General features: G+C 50.7%; 7 protein-coding genes across 7 annotated transcripts; 6 read left to right on the top strand and 1 right to left on the bottom strand.

The window, feature by feature from the left end:
* Positions 1 to 815: 815 nt before the first annotated feature.
* On the top strand, positions 816 to 2525 carry CkaCkLH20_09581 (CFEM domain-containing protein; the record flags this gene model as incomplete). Its single annotated transcript, XM_038892296.1, has 8 exons — positions 816 to 905; positions 962 to 1097; positions 1147 to 1328; positions 1386 to 1422; positions 1474 to 1541; positions 1609 to 1991; positions 2104 to 2171; positions 2227 to 2525. The coding sequence occupies 8 exons, from the start codon at positions 816 to 818 to the stop codon at positions 2523 to 2525; spliced, it is 1263 nt and encodes a 420-aa protein (XP_038742532.1).
* Positions 2526 to 3884: 1359 nt separating this feature from the next.
* CkaCkLH20_09580 (uncharacterized protein) lies at positions 3885 to 4805 on the top strand (the record flags this gene model as incomplete). The annotated part of the gene is made up of 1 exon (XM_038892295.1): positions 3885 to 4805. One exon carries the CDS (start codon positions 3885 to 3887, stop codon positions 4803 to 4805), a length of 921 nt encoding a protein of 306 aa, XP_038742531.1.
* A 664-nt stretch (positions 4806 to 5469) lies between these two features.
* On the bottom strand, positions 5470 to 6589 carry CkaCkLH20_09579 (uncharacterized protein; the record flags this gene model as incomplete). The annotated part of the gene is made up of 2 exons (XM_038892294.1): positions 5470 to 6284; positions 6352 to 6589. 2 exons carry the CDS (start codon positions 6587 to 6589, stop codon positions 5470 to 5472), a joined length of 1053 nt encoding a protein of 350 aa, XP_038742530.1.
* A 1408-nt stretch (positions 6590 to 7997) lies between these two features.
* On the top strand, positions 7998 to 9014 carry CkaCkLH20_09578 (uncharacterized protein; the record flags this gene model as incomplete). Its single annotated transcript, XM_038892293.1, has 1 exon — positions 7998 to 9014. One exon carries the CDS (start codon positions 7998 to 8000, stop codon positions 9012 to 9014), a length of 1017 nt encoding a protein of 338 aa, XP_038742529.1.
* Positions 9015 to 9703: 689 nt separating this feature from the next.
* CkaCkLH20_09577 (uncharacterized protein) lies at positions 9704 to 11090 on the top strand (the record flags this gene model as incomplete). The annotated part of the gene is made up of 6 exons (XM_038892292.1): positions 9704 to 9739; positions 9980 to 10035; positions 10091 to 10157; positions 10212 to 10252; positions 10312 to 10944; positions 11006 to 11090. The coding sequence occupies 6 exons, from the start codon at positions 9704 to 9706 to the stop codon at positions 11088 to 11090; spliced, it is 918 nt and encodes a 305-aa protein (XP_038742528.1).
* A 640-nt stretch (positions 11091 to 11730) lies between these two features.
* On the top strand, positions 11731 to 13036 carry CkaCkLH20_09576 (methyltransferase domain-containing protein; the record flags this gene model as incomplete). Its single annotated transcript, XM_038892291.1, has 6 exons — positions 11731 to 11775; positions 11838 to 11875; positions 11946 to 12080; positions 12154 to 12220; positions 12280 to 12320; positions 12367 to 13036. The coding sequence occupies 6 exons, from the start codon at positions 11731 to 11733 to the stop codon at positions 13034 to 13036; spliced, it is 996 nt and encodes a 331-aa protein (XP_038742527.1).
* A 696-nt stretch (positions 13037 to 13732) lies between these two features.
* CkaCkLH20_09575 (uncharacterized protein) lies at positions 13733 to 15180 on the top strand (the record flags this gene model as incomplete). Its single annotated transcript, XM_038892290.1, has 7 exons — positions 13733 to 13777; positions 13864 to 13948; positions 13995 to 14109; positions 14208 to 14274; positions 14330 to 14370; positions 14431 to 15066; positions 15114 to 15180. 7 exons carry the CDS (start codon positions 13733 to 13735, stop codon positions 15178 to 15180), a joined length of 1056 nt encoding a protein of 351 aa, XP_038742526.1.
* Between the last annotated feature and the right edge of the window lie 499 nt (positions 15181 to 15679).

Genomic DNA, 15679 nt, shown 5'->3' with positions numbered 1-15679 from the left:
TGTTATGGAATGGATTCCTCGTGGGCACCAGTCTCTCCCAGCCAACCGGCAACGTTCGCCCCCGGAAGGCAGAGCCCGGAGCTCAAAGCCGTCGACCAAGTTCAATGATCGAGTTTCCCGTAGTCCAATCTCGATAATATTGCACCATGAGCATGGACATCTGCCAAACCCTTGACCTGGGACCTTAGCGCTGTCAAGCCACGGCCTCTAGCAGTCGCGTCTCACACTATTTCCGTTGAAAGTGCTCCGGGCCTTCTCCGTTAGCTGTCGATAGATGGCAGTTCCAGCCCCTTGTGAAGATCTGTTCCCCAATCAACTTCATCGACTTCATCTCCAGAGGCCAATGCTTCAAGACGGAGCCAAGCCACGGCGCATTAAGACACGGCGCCGGCCCGCGGACCATTCCCGATCCGGAGCTGAAGAAATCCAAGTAGTGAAGTAGGCGCGTCGATCGACCACTAGCGAAGCTCGAGCTACCGCGGAGGACAAGGAAACGGAAGCCACGACGAGCCGGTCCAAGGAGCTTCCGCTGCACTATGGCCCCTGCATTTGCCCCGCGGTAGTTAATGCGACCTTCTGATCGGTAGTTGTCTTGGTAGGAGATCGCGGAGGTGTGGCTTCGTCATGTGTGTTTTGATGGCCCCTTTTTCTTCATGTTTGCTTCTGCCTTTATGAAGACGGCCCTTCCTTGGCCTCACATCGCGTTGCTTTCGCCTGCCAGGAATGCCGTTGGAGGATAAGGACCCTGAATCCAGCCGCACGCCATATCCAACGTCAAAACACCAAGGATTGCGATCTCGACCACAGCAGCCAAGATGCGTGTCTTCGCCTTCGCCCTTCTCCTCGTCGGCTTCTTGGGCCTCGCCTCGGCGGCGCTCAACTTAGATGGCATCCCTAGCTGTGCTGTGAGTATTCATCTGCCCACTTGCCATGATTTAGAGCTAACTCGGGTGTTCTCCAGGTCAGTTGTATGATCAAGGCGCTTCCCCAGTCGACATGCGCAGCCACCGACCAAACATGCCTATGCGTGGACCCCAAGTTCAACGCAGCTGTGCAACCCTGCATTCAACAGACGTGCACGATCAAGGAGAGCTTGAGTAGGTAAATGCGGTTCACTGACTGGCCATAATGCTAACCCTCTTCAAGTCATTACCAACGCGACGTGGTCACAATGCAACTTCCCACTGACAGACCAGACGGCGAAGATTCACTGGATTGGCGGGGTTGTTACCTTCATCACGGTTGCCTTCATGGTGATGCGACTTGTTTCCAAAGCCATGAAGCTGTCAACCTGGGGTGCCGATGACACCGCTATCGTCATTGCATTCGTACGTCTGATGGCCCTTGACGGTGTTCCTCGAGCGCAATGCTGACTTTATGAACAGGCTTTGTTCATCGGATTTTATGTCGAACTATTCTACTGTGAGCACGTTCAACCGAATTACACCGTGGATGGTTTCTAACTCATGCTAGTTGTAAGAGCAGGTCTTGGGAAGGATATCTGGACGCTTCACGACTACGAAATCACGTATTTCCTGAAGGTAAGCAACATAAGCAACATGACCATTCCCATTGCGAAGTAAAGGATGCCATCCAACGCTCAAATAGCTCCTCTTCGCTCTCGAGTTCTTCTACTTCATCGGCCTCGCCTCGATCAAGGCATCCATTCTCTTTTTGTTCCTCAAGATCTTTCCGAGCAAAGGCTTCCGCAAAGTGCTCTGGGTCATGCAACTTCTCAGCGCGCTTGTCGGATTGTCATTCGTCATTCTCTGTTTTGCAGAATGCCAGCCACTATCTCACTTTTGGGATGGCTGGAGTGGAGAGAACCAGGGCACATGTCTTGATCTCAACCGTATCGGCCTCAGCCATGTCGCTTTGAACATCACGCTGGATATTGTGATGCTTATCCTTCCCATTACTCAGATCTACAACCTCAAGATGGATAAGCGGAAGAAGCTTGGCGTTATTGCCATGTTTCTTGTCGGTGTCTTGTGAGTATTGTGCCGCAGTACTCCCATACCGCTTGATTTGAATTTTCGCCGTATCATATGGCGGGCGAAAGCCAATTACTCCCATACTGAACGACGCTAATGAGAGGCACAGTTTGACGGTTGTGAGCATACTACGCATCAAGACTTTGATTGTATTCGCGACGTCACTGAACACTACCGGTAAGTCATTCCCAAGATGCTTTTTATCACGATACGTTAGACTAATCGTGAACAGCCGACTCTGTTGCCGTTGTTCTCTGGGCCTACGTCGAACTCGGTGTCGGTGTCATCGTTGCATGCATGCCAAACGTGCGCCAACTTCTCCAGACCCTCCCTTCCAAGGTTGTCCAGCTTTCAACGAACATGGCATCCGCAGTGGGCTCATCATTATCAAACAGCCGCACCAGGGTATCAGTGTCACAAGTGTACCACGAGAAACCCAACAAGTCATTTCGGGACACCCACATGACGATCGGAACAGACACGACGATAGCAGCCTCGGAAGCAAGTCTTTCGCCTCGGGGCTTCGACTGAGGGTGTGGTGGATGTAGATTGTTAAAACATGAAATGATAGATCGTTCAATACATTGATGTGTGCGCACTTACAGTTGGCGGCACTTGTATATTCTTCATCTCGATGACTCTGATATGTGATGCCGTGAAGTGTAACATTTCCCACCCACCTCCAACAGCCACGGCCATACTCAACTGACCTGCGGACGTCAACATCTACGCATGCCCATTCCGTCACCAACTACGGCAGATACCGTAATGCTACGTGCTGAATGAGTTTCTTGTTAATCTACGCTGCAATTGACCAATGAACGATCTGAATTGAAACTTGCCGATTGAATGCCACTCACAGCAGTCAATTCAAACAAGGATGTTAGGAGTCACAGGGCAGTGCTGCGTCAGACATCGGGTATCGAGGCATACTTAGGGGGCCAACGAAGCGCTAAAAGCACTGAGCCGTGACTCAAACCGGTTTCTCGGGCCATTCAAGGATGCGTGAAGCGTGCATGAAATCGGACAGCGCGAGGGCTCTCCCGTGAGAGAGGGGAATGTTGCAGCGGTATCTCAAGTCCGGGATGATTCACTAGATCCTGCTGCTCAGTGAAGCAATAACATCGACAGTTCACTGACCTTGGTTCCCGTTGTAAGCGCTTATTTGTGAGGGAAATCCAGCACATGATGCCAGACTAGCAGCGGAAATAACTCGCCCGTGACTCCTCCGGGACTCTTCTCCGGGGTTGCCGCCGAAGCTACCCGTTCATGTTTATTGCCAACTTCTGTCTTCTTCACGGCAGTTTCATGAGGGAAACTGGCCGCAACGTGTATGCCTCTCGGCTCCGAACAAGCATCTGGCCTCTCTCGACCCTGGTTCAAGTCAGAGGCCTCGTCCGCTTGCCTGCCAGGTAACCAACGCGCACTTCGCCTCATCATCGCCAAGCATGACTCACTATCAACCATCGGAGCGGTCCCCAATCATTGACCAAGGCGACCCCCCCTGACCGACCCCAAATGACCCCCAAATGGCCCCTAACAGGAGCACTTCGCGGTCCTGAGGCGAGCCTTCGGGCGCTAACTTACAAGGATTCGGTGGCCGCCTGCGACAACAGCCTACGCCATGCCCAATGGATCATTTCACAGGCGCAACATCACCAACATCCGTCAGCCCAACACTAGGCAGCGTGTCTACGATATATATCTGCCTCCTTCGCCGACTTTCCATCAGCCTGGACACGCACACTGCGAAGAACGACATCAAGCCACGCGCGCCCTTCCGTCTCGAACACCCCCCGGCGGCGAAGACTCAACCCGTGTCTCAGAACACGTCTGCACTTACACCGAGACTTCACACAAAAGTACATAAGACATCGCAAAGTCGCCGTCATGGGCCTCGCTCTTCATAACAGCAGCAATGCGCTAGAATCTCTTTCCCAGGGCCCCTCGCAGGTCACCACCCGCCCGCGCCCCCGGGCACATTACAGGGGCGCTTTCCTCCGCGCCGACGGCTCCCTCTCATTAAATCGGGAGTACGCCGACCAAAGACTTCACCTTCTCGACCTCGTCCTACACGCAAATCACCAGAACCGAGTACAACGGCGTCGGCGAACGTGTCGACGCCCTCAAAACAATCGCACCGTTTCGCAATGGCGCTCCGACGAGACCGCCGAGGGCCGCGCGATCGCGGCCCTCAGCGGTGTTAGAGTTCCGGGCGAGGCCCCACAACTCCGCCGTACCCCGTCGCTGGAACGGCAGGGTGCCTTCCGGCTTCCCGGTACCACCAAAGGTCAGATGGATCAGGAACAGAGAGATGTCGCCGAGCTGTATCGTCTTGGCCTTCTTTATGACGATGAATATCTTCGTGGGGAAGGTTTTGAGCTGGGTTCGATCGTGCATGATGAGCCTGAGTTCGCCATGCGCCCTGCTAAGCGGGCGCGCAGAACGAGGTCTCAGCGACGGTCTTACGAGGATGATCTGCAGCTGACGTTGGATATTTCTCTCGCCGAGCTTGGTCGCGATGAGTCTTTTGCGCGGTACCTTCTTTCTCCCGATTTGGACGAGCCTCCTTCCGACGACGAGTCTACACTTGAGCGTTTGCATCCTGCGACTGGGCTCATCACTCCTCCCGAATCACTCTGCGGCGAGACTCCTGACTTAACCTCCGAATCCGATTTCGACTCCCAAAGTTCTCTTAGTTCTTTTACCAATTACGATCAGTGTACGACCAACCATCCGAGGGATTGGAGCGATGGTTCGAACCAGGATGTCTTCGATGATGCCTGGATGGTGCTGGGTGACGGCTCGTAGCAGGTCCGCAGAAGAGATCTCCGCGTGCCGTTCGGATCTCGACACCCTTTCGTGGTCAGGGAACTCTCTCCTCCACTCGGACTGGCCCTCACAAGCCCAGTGCCACAGGATCTCGGGGCGCATGGTTCTCTATTTTCTTTTACTTTTTTTTTTTGCCTTTTTCAAATGGTCTCGCGTAGGGCAGCTGTGTGCTCGTGTCTCCCAACCACTGAGCTCGCTGCCTATGATGTTATTGTACTTGTAGCTACTAGTTTGTTCATGGGTTATTAGAACGATACCCGATCTCAACACTGTATTCCTGGACTGCATTTCATCTTTCATCTAGCACATTTCCATAGTCTCCACGAACATGTTGTCTTCCACTTGAATTAGCATAGTGACAATATGAAGATACCTCAAGACTAGCCCATAACATTAAACTCATTCGCAACGTCGTGCACGTGTTGGTAGTCTTGATGGCATTGGAACCAGACTGACAGCGTTGTTTTAGAGGCTTGCACGATCCGAAATATGGCGAATTTTCATGCGAATGTTCCGAGGCTGCAAAGAGCGCCATGGTTTCTCTTCTCTCGACTTGGCTGCTTCTGTGACTACAATATTCATAGCTCTGTACGTTCAAGATAACAAGACAGACAATTACTGATTTACTGAATCCTCTCTTAGCTCATATAAGGCAAGCGAAGAGAACTGTCAACCCTGCAATCGCCATAGTCCAGGCAACATGGCATTCTGACCTGACGCCCGCATTCTGCCCGTCACCGTTCTCGTCCGCCACCCTCGACGTGTTCACCCTCATGCAAAGCAATTCCTTTCCAGCCTCCCCAGTCGAGTTAAAGCCGTGGCTGATCATAAGAATCTGCAACGAGTTCTCAGACGCCTCGTAAATGCTGGCGGCCTCAGACGCTGAAACCACTCCGCTGTGAAAGCCCGAGAACCCCTTTCCACTCGTGATGCCATACGTCTGGTTCATTTCCGCTGACGAATCTGCCTTCGGGGCGTTGTCAGAGTTGGTGTTGATGTTTACGGTCAGGATGCCTTGGCTATTGCTGAGTTTGAGAACCTTCTCGTCCAGGTTCTCTCTCACGGCGTATCCCAATGTCCCGCTGCACTCGGGCAGGGAGCTCCATGCAGTTCCAATACCGTTGCACTTGGTTTTGGAGCTGCCCACGAAGTTATCACCTTTAGTCAAGATCGCGCGGACGCAGTCGGCCCCTAGAACGGGCTCGCAATCCGTGCTCGAGGTGTCTTCGTCCGTATACAGGTTCGTGACGTTTGCGGGGTACATTATGGTATTGGAGATGGAGATGCAGAACGGTGCCGAAGAGTCGCCCAGTGCTTTCGACAGGGTTCCTCCACCAGGCCATTGGAAGTCGTAAGTTGTACTGACATGCGTGGGGTTCTCGATGTAGGTTGCGTTTTCGCTGGCTATATCCGTGATGTTGATGCCGGCAGGCAGGGAAAACTCCGTGATGTTAACTCCTGCCCATAAGTTAGCACTGGAGTCATAATCCCATAACATCATGTCTCATGGTCCAGAGAGACTTACTCCACGTCCATTCCGCAGGCTCGCCATCTGCACCCCTGAGGCTGTTGGAGAAAGGGTGAAATTTGACTGATCGCGTCGCATTCGGGCTGGTGATAGCTTTCCGGTAGATCTCGTCTGACTGATTATGTCGGAAATCTACGTCGGAACCGAAAGGGCCGGCGGATATTGCTGGCCAGTTGGAAAAGAGCGCTGCAGACGCTGCTTGAGCTCCGAGGGTCATGGCGACTTGCAACTTCATTGTCTAGCTTTGATGTCAGGTAAATCTTACTCCAAAGTATGACAGGCTCCGCAAGTCCCTCGGGTCTGCTGGCGAATACCGGAATACTTATACCGCTGATAGTGAGACTGTGTACAAGTTTCGCAATCCTAAGATTCAGCTGATCGTCACTCGCCTGCGCCCGGAAGATATAGACATGGCGGCACTACGTGTGCCAATCTCTTCTTGTCCCACTAATGATGCAATCCTTGGAGCCTTGGGATGTGTAGGGCAGACTGAGAGGTGTGCTTGGCGATTTTCTCACGCAGTCACTCTTTCAGCTCACCAGCCACGATTCGTGGCTCAGTTATCGAGGCATTCTGCTGACATGGTCATCTCCCACCAATGCGGCGAATCGTTCCATTCGATCACGGCATTTTACACCTAGAATTGACTTCTTATGTCTCTTCTCAGCCTAGAGGTAACGACAACAACGATGTCAGGAGAACAGATTGGCAAAGTTACATGTGAGATTTTGTTCTCGCACTAGACATTGACGACATGGAAGCTTGGCAAATCACTGGTAGTTTTCAATACTAAATGAAAGCCCATGCTGTAGTAGCTTTGACTCCAGGTCTGCAGCATGACCAGAGATGAAGCTATTCACAAACCCCAAGTCGACCGAATTGACCGTTTTTTTCTGCTTTCATATCCGACATCCCACAGAGCTGGCTGCAACGGGATTCGCTCGGTGAGACTTTAGTTCCAGTATCGCAGAGGATTGAAACATCGCACAAATGCTTTTTAATGTGATGCCCGGCACCACGAAGACGGTGATGCCCCTGCGTTGTGCACTGGGAGCATGGCATACACATCACGAAAAACATAGGTAATTTTGCTTAGGCATATCACTAAGCACGGAATAGAGTAATAGAGAAGAGGGAACGTAGAGGAGTTGAAGCTTGTATGCTTCTGTATCTATTTGCTTCTATGTATGTCACGTCACATATTAGGAAGTTGTAGGTCGACGCGGACGCCCTCTGCCTGATAGTAGGACGCACTGGCGATTAAATAGTACTAATAAACTAACAGCCAGGTACCACGAACTTGCGCATCGATGAAGACTCAAACTTGTGACAAAGAAGGTAAAGCGTCGAAGTAGTTAGCGCAGCGGAGAATACCTAGGTGCAGTGTGATTGCTCATTGCGATCGATGTCAAATCCCCCACCTACCCCAGAATTTAACCGTTGGTGAAGTTGGTGTGGCAAGGACCAGGGTGTCATTGACGAGCGGCTGTGTCATAGCGACGACGTCACAGACTTTCGGATCCGATTCCGACTTCATCCCACATCTTCGCAACTTCATCACATCACTTACGAATTTTGTATGTCGGAAAGTACTCATTATTGGCATCAAGAAATCTCCAAATACCAACAACCGTTCAGTTGCCATGGCTGTTGACAAGAAGCTCCCAGCCACCCCAGTAATCAAGATCAAGGTCAGCGACCGGAGTTCATGGCTGGAGGCGCTCAAGACCGACCGACCCATTCTCATTCATCTCAACGCCGACACAACATGGCTTATTCAGCTTCCATACCCATCCTCGAAAACTCCTCCTCCTAATCGAAAACGATTCAACATTCTCCTCGACCCGTGGCTGCAAGGCCCGCAATCCGACGTCGCTTCTTGGTTTTCCACCCAGTGGCACGCCATCGAGCCAAGTGTGAAGACTATGACGGAGCTGAACGCTCTTCTTGCAGGGCTTGAGAGTGGATCTGAAGTTTCAGAAGAGACAGATGTGTCGTACATCGACGCCGTCGCCATTTCACATGAGTTCACCGATCACTGTCATCAGGCAACCCTCGAAGAACTTCCGACTTCAACGCCAGTGTTCGCAACTGATAAAGCGGCCGACCTGATCCGCTCTTGGAACTATTTCGACAATGTCACGACAACTCCAGGATTCTCCGCGTCGACCGAAGACTGGAAAGAGGCTCTGAGCACCGCGGGATTGCCGTCCTGGGTCGGCATTGGCCGTGTCATCACTGCAGGCAACGCGCTGTATTACCACTCGGCCGTCATGATCGTCTTCGATCTTGGAAAACCAGAGACGATTTTGTATTCGCCGCATGGAATTCAGGCGTCCGATCTGACTCCCATTAGAGACTCGGGGATTTCGACTCTGGCCCTGCTTCATGGCCTGCATGATGTTCGCATCTGGATGACGAAACAGTTGAACTTGGGAGCTTTGAACGGCATCAAGGCGGTAGGTGAAAGCGGTGCGCGCTACTGGATCGCGACGCATGACGAGGTGAAGAAGGGCGGCGGGTTCATTGCGCCATTACTCATGAGAACGACTTATACTCTCAAAGACGCAGTGGAAGCCGAAGAAAAGCGGTTTGAGGGAAAAGCCCCGGAATACGAGTTTGCTGAGCTGGGCTCTGGGGATGGTCTTGTGCTGAAATAATGCTTGCGAGAAACAAATGGCAGATTGTGCCTGGGAAATACGTAGCAATTGTAAATATCCGGAAAGCGACCGATGTTTTGCTATTCCCTGCCATAACCACCAGATTCCGGGCACTTTCACCCTGTCTGGCATATTCTCCGGGGTTTCCGGTGAATCAACATGCACGTAGCATGTTTGCGTGCCAGTGAACGCGAAGATTGTGAAGAATTCTCTACCGTTTTGGGATTTAAATCCGGCAGCACAATTGGTTGAGAAGCGAGATCTGAAGAAAAACGTGTCTCGGTCGCATGGTGAGGGGGAAAGTTAGCCGGGGCGCATTCTCCTCCCGCCTCCAGTTTGAACCCAGGCCAATTGTGAAGAAATAGCCAAGCGCTCAGCGTCGTATGTTGTTCCTGTTGTTTGTGCCCGGCGGATACTCACCCGACCTCCCAGCCTGCCTTAAACAGTCTAGACCGTGGAGTAGTCTGGACAGCTGATACCATCATTGGCCCGGGGAGGCGGATGAACCCCTCTCCCCCTGGCGCTTCATACCTAGCCTGCAAGAAACGACGTGCATAATTAGGACCAACAGCATAATCCAGACAATACAAAGGAGGGGTTCTTCCCCGTTGCATCCGTTGAAATTGGTGTTCTTCTAAGTTTTGTCACATGAGCGAGCAGAAGACCCTCGTCTCCGGTATTCTGACAATATGCTGAACCCAAATTCTCTGCAGGATATCCCTGTGGTAAGTGATATAGTGCTATAGAATGATCGAGCCTACTAAATGTTTTTCACAGGATACTGCCGTAGCGGCTGGAGATAACGAAGATTCGCAGACTGAGACATCGAGGCACGTCTTTTCACGTCCAAATGACCCGACATAACTAATTTGGTTGTGAAATTCAGCATTCGTACTTCGTCCACGACGTCCCTGTCTGAGAGCGTGCGCGAATACAAGGAGCTCCATGGTCGAACATTCTCGCAGAAGACTGAGTACTGGGCGCCGAATGATGAAAGAGAGCAAGATGCCCTTGACTTCAAGTTCGTTGCACACTCATCTTAGACGCCATTCGCTCTGATCTGACACTTTCAAAAGCCACTACTGGATGACCGACTTACTTGGTCAGAAGTTGACCCTCGCACCCATTGGCGACAATCCCCAAGTTTGTGGCTTGACCATTCCTACAGACCTTTGATCACGCTGACATTGATCTCAGAATGTCCTTGATCTGGGCACCGGTACCGGAATTTGGGCAACGTAAGCATTGTGTCCAATCTTCAAATGTTAAAGGAACGTCCAACTCATCCTTCACTCAGCGACTTTGCCGACAAATACCCCACAGCCGAAGTTATCGGTATCGATATCTCCCCTATTCAGCCTGGCTGGGTACCGCCGAACTGCAAGTTCCAGATAGACGACTTCGAGCTGGACTGGACGTTTTCCCACCAGTTCGACTTGATCCACATCCGCAACCTTGAAGCTGGCGTTTCCGATTGGCCCAGGCTGTACAGACAGGCTTTTAAGGCTACCAAACCAGGTAGCTACATCGAAGTGAAGCAAATCGACATCGAGTATCATTCGCAATCAGTGGAAGTTACAGAAGAGCATATTTTCCGAAGATGGTACAAGGCGATGACCGAGTCCACCGACAAGATGGGAAAGACACTCAAGAACGTCGACAACCACGGCATTGCTAAGGGCATCACGGAAGCCGGGTTCGTGGTTGAGGAAGAGAAGGTCTGGAAGATTCCGATAGGCGGCTGGAGCAAAGATCCTGCGCTGAAGAGACTGGGGGCCTGCACTCTGGAATACAACGATTCCATGCTGGAGTCTTTTGCGCTTTACCTGCTGAAGGAGGTGCTTGGATGGGAGTACACTGAGATCATGGTTTTCGTTGCTGAAATGCGAAAAGAGCTTCGCAACCCAAAGAACCAAGTGTTTTATCACCTGTAAGTCTCAATCTTCCAAAGACCGGAAATTGCCTTCGCTTTGGTCACTAACAGCAATAAGTCATCTGGTTTACGGGAGGAAGCCGGAAGAAACCGAAGAAACGGCTGCTGGGCCTTCCACCAACCCGGTCGCACCCACTGCCTGATCTTGAATTAAGCCTCATGGGCAGACTTAGCATAGTAACACCACATATCTCACGTTAGATTGGGTTAATTAAAAACATGAGTAGGGTCTCATGTGAAGTCCTAGTCACACCGGGCTACATACTTCGCTTTTGAAGATGACACGGAATTATCATACGACGGTCATGCTGGAGACATCCTGCCTTACTAGTATATCAATTCTTGACCTTTACGTATGGACAAGTTCTTCACTAAGGCCTGGACTTATGTGATTGTCGTTTGGAAATATCTTTGTAGTCTGGCTTCCGTTAACCACACGAATCAAGTTTTGAATGCTGTTATCTGGACTCTCCGCATATGGGAAAGAGGTGAATAAAATATTTGGGTAAATCCTTGCCTTCTGCTGCATGAAAGATCACATTCGCTGTCAGCCAACGGGCGACGACCTTGATTGGCTTGTTCGGCAAACATGCATGCAATCTGCGGACAAATCTGCAGAATTTAGCGTAGCGGTTGACAACCAACAGCGAATCCTATAAATGGGGTCTGTCCCAACCAATTTTTCTTCCATTTAAGTCTTGGTTTTCTACCGTCGTTTCCATTACTGCTGGCCAAGATGGGTGATCTTTCAGGAGAGTGAGCTACCCACTCAGAACACGCAAAATGGACAATCAACGCCCGACACCAAACGGCGGCGCGATCCCTGCAGTAATACACATATTCCACAAACTGATCACCCCTGAAAAATTTGCTGATCATGCAATGTGTAGGATCCCATCATTGACGATGATACCGATGAGGCCATCAGGTGAGAATCTTCCCTGCACGGAACTCAGGACTCCTAGATATGCACAGAGTCTCAGACTCACTGGAAATAGCATATACGCCGGATCTTCAGTTTCACTCAGCGACAGCATCCGACAATATCGCGAAATTCACGGACGGACTTATACGCGGATGACAGCATACTGGGGCCCCAACGATGAGATTCAGAACGAATTGATTGACTTCAAGTATGTATACCTCGCACAGGAAAACAGCGTTTCGTGCTTCAAAATGGAGAAATTACTGAACAGCCCGCGAAAGTCATTGCTGGATCACCGAGTTCTTGGGAGGCAGGTTATTTCTAGCTCCGATCAGCGAGCATCCTCAGGTACGGCCATGGGCTTGCCGCATCATCTTTCACGATCATTCAGCTGACCTGCACTACAGAAAATACTCGACTTAGGCACTGGTACTGGAATATGGGCTATGTAAGTTACCCGCAGCATAGTTGAGCCAATTACTAAACCCCCATAGCGACATGGCGGATGAATTTCCGTCAGCGGAAGTGATTGGGACAGATTTATCACCAACACAACCAGAGTGGACGCCGCCTAACTGCAGGTTTCACATGGACGACTTCGAACTGGAATGGAGGTGGCCAGACGAGCACTTCGACTACAACCACGGACGGAATCTGGAGGCTTGTTTCGCTCACTTGCCAGCGACGATGAAAGAAGCGTTCAAGCATACCAAACCAGGAGGCTATATTGAGTTCTTGGAATTTGACTCACAGACTCGATCTCAGTCACAGGAATTGCCTGAGGACCATGTGTTCAAGAGATCCTACGAGCATATCATGAGAGCTGCGAGAATCATGGGCAAACCAGGCGAAAATGTCAGCTCTGGTGCGTTCCAGAGTGCGCTCGAACAGGCTGGCTATGTCAATATCACGAGACTTCAATGGAGAATCCCGATTGGGGGATGGTGTCTAGATCGCAAGCTCAAAAGTCTCGGATGGGCTAATCTAGATTTCCTTAACAACGCTTTAGAGGGCTTTGGGCTTTATTTGTTTACGGAAGTTCTCGGCTTCACATACGAGAAAACCCAGGAGTTGTTCACTGAGTACAAAGCTGCGATGGGCGACCCGAGGCTTCAACCCTATTATCATATGCAAGTGCTCTTCCACCCTGTTACACGAAGATAACGCATCAAAAGCTAATAATGAGTGGCATTTAGGCATATAATCTACGCCCGCAAGCCAGAAAAGCCAGTTGACGTGGAAGAATGAACTTCGACGATTCAGACCTGAATTCTGGCCAGATTTTCATGGACCGCATTATGCATTGCGAGCGGCGCTTCGGTTTGGTTACGAGCAATGGGACATATGTATTTAGAATCAGCAACAGCGCAAGCAATCACGAGATGACCGACAAACATGAAGGCATCTTGACTCGGCAGACGATCGCAGACAAAGCTGCTGCTGTCGCCGGATCCTGGCCAGCACGCAGGTGCGAAAGATCTTTCGGCGTGGACTAGTCTAGCCTTATTTGTACAGATTCAGAATTCTCGCCCGATACTCATCCTGTCTTCGTTCCCATTAAGACGTTATCCCGAGTTTTTCTCATTCTTTCAGAATCTGATTGGGTCGGGCGGCGGACGGATGATGCCGACCCCTGACTATTTCTGCAGCAGGCATGCATACAGGCGCAGCAATTGCAGTAGTCTCCAGCGCAAGCGAACATTACAAAAGAGGGGTCTTCCCCAGCGCCGTTGGCCAAGCTCTCCTTCTCGCATACCTATCTTCATTGCTGATCGAAAACTTGGATAAGACCAGATTCCCTGTTCCGACATTGCTTTCACTCCAGAATACTACTGCCTGTGAAGAACGCCTTCCAACAACATGTGCAACGACTCCGCCGAGCCGGTGGCTCCGCCCATTGCGGTGGTAAGTCCCATGCCAACATTGCGTACCTAGCGAACCAACGAGATTTGCCCACCTGGCGCAGTCGTAAAGGCTCACCCTCTCGATAGGACCCTCGCGTGGAAGCCGAGTCGGAGAATGACCAGACCGACAATGAGAGGTACAATCACACGTTGATCGGAGTAGAGAGACCAGGTAACTGAACAATAATTTCCACGCAGCCTTTACTCGTCGTCTACAGCCTCTTTGACGGAGAGCATTAAGGAGTACCGCGAGATTCATGGCCGCACCTTCACCCAAAAGACTGAATACTGGGGCCCAAATGATGAGAAGCACAATGACGCTCTGGACTTTAAGTGAGCCCACCTCTTGTGATAATACATTGCTGAAATCGGGGAGACGGTCCCCTTATCTCAACGTATCAACGAAACAATGCTGACTTGTGAAATCTCAGCCACTTTTGGATCACCGAACTGTTCGACGACAAGCTTACCTTAGCTCCGATTGGCGACAGCCCTCAGGTGTGCATATCAAAATACCATCGACACAGAATGCTGTTACTCATCCGACATATAGAGAGTCCTTGATCTCGGTACGGGCACGGGCATCTGGGCCATGTGAGTCATTCCTCCAGAATCCACTGAATCTTCATGACTGACATGATATCTTACTTCAAGGGAATTCGCCGACCTGTTCCCATCAGCTGAGGTTATCGGCATCGATCTCTCGCCAACGCAACCTGCATGGGTTCCTCCGAACGTTCAATTTCTCATCGACGATTTTGAGAAAGAGTGGAGCTGGCCGCAAGACCACTTCGATTACGTTCATGCTCGCAACCTGGAGGGCTGCTTCGCAGACCTTCCTGCCTTCTGCAAAGAGCTGTATGACCACACGAAGCCTGGCGGCTACTTCGAAATCATTGAATTTGATACCCGGGCTCGCTCGCAGAATGTTGAGCTGGACGACAAGCACATCTTCAACCAGTGGTACAACTGGATTGTCGAGGGCCAGGCTAAAATGGGCAAACCTCAAGGCAACGTGGCTTCAGGAAGATTCAAGCAGGCACTTCTTGATGCTGGCTTCACTGACCTCGTGGAGAAGAGATGGAAGGTTCCGGTGGGCACATGGCCGGCTAAGCCTGAGATGAAGAGGCTGGGGTACTGCAATCTCGAGTTCATGGAGAAGTCGTTGGAAGGCTTCATGCTTTATATCCTGAAAGAGGTTTTGGGATTTACCACTGAAGAGACCCACGTTACTATCAGCGAAGTGAGGGCTGCTTTCAGAGATTACAAGATCCAGCCGTATTACTACATGTAAGTTTCTCGGATGTATTGTTCCACTACAGCACTAACTCGAGTAGGGATGCCGTCTTCGCGCGCAAACCAATTGAGGTCGAGCAGAAGACGGAAGATACGCCGGAGGCATGACGCAGTGGAGGCATTTCTCAGATTTAGTAGACTTCTACGGTGATCGAAAGATGCTTAGGGTCCATAGAGATGTGTTGAGGCATCGCGCGGGAAAATGGACCAGCTGTGATGACTGGACTTATAAATACTGGTCTGAACCCAACGGAAATTCCATCATGAATGTCCTCAGAACGCACTTGTTAAGTGGGTGATCTAGAGATGCGTTTTCGATTTCTTTCCAGTTCTGCATCCTTGAAGCTTTCGTGGAACTGGGCGTGATCATCCGGTACCAAATGCAGTCAAATCAACGACTCGAAATGAGAGATTCCATATCTTTTTCTTTCTTGGCGCTTTTCATCAATCACTTGATTTTATTATATCAAGCCCAGATAGCTTTTATGAACACCATCCTCCTCTTTTGCCCTGTTCGCCCACGCTCGCAACATGAACTAGGTATCGTGGTCCAAGGTTCAACATCTTAACAGAACTCACCACCAACTTCAAAAAGAGCAAAAGATAT

This window comes from Colletotrichum karsti (assembly GCF_011947395.1).
Source record: "Colletotrichum karsti strain CkLH20 chromosome Unknown Scaffold34, whole genome shotgun sequence".
In the NCBI taxonomy this organism is placed as follows: Eukaryota; Fungi; Ascomycota; class Sordariomycetes; order Glomerellales; family Glomerellaceae; genus Colletotrichum; species Colletotrichum karsti.
The sequence above is the reverse complement of the archived record's forward strand: the minus strand, read 5'-3'. Positions and strand labels throughout refer to the sequence as shown.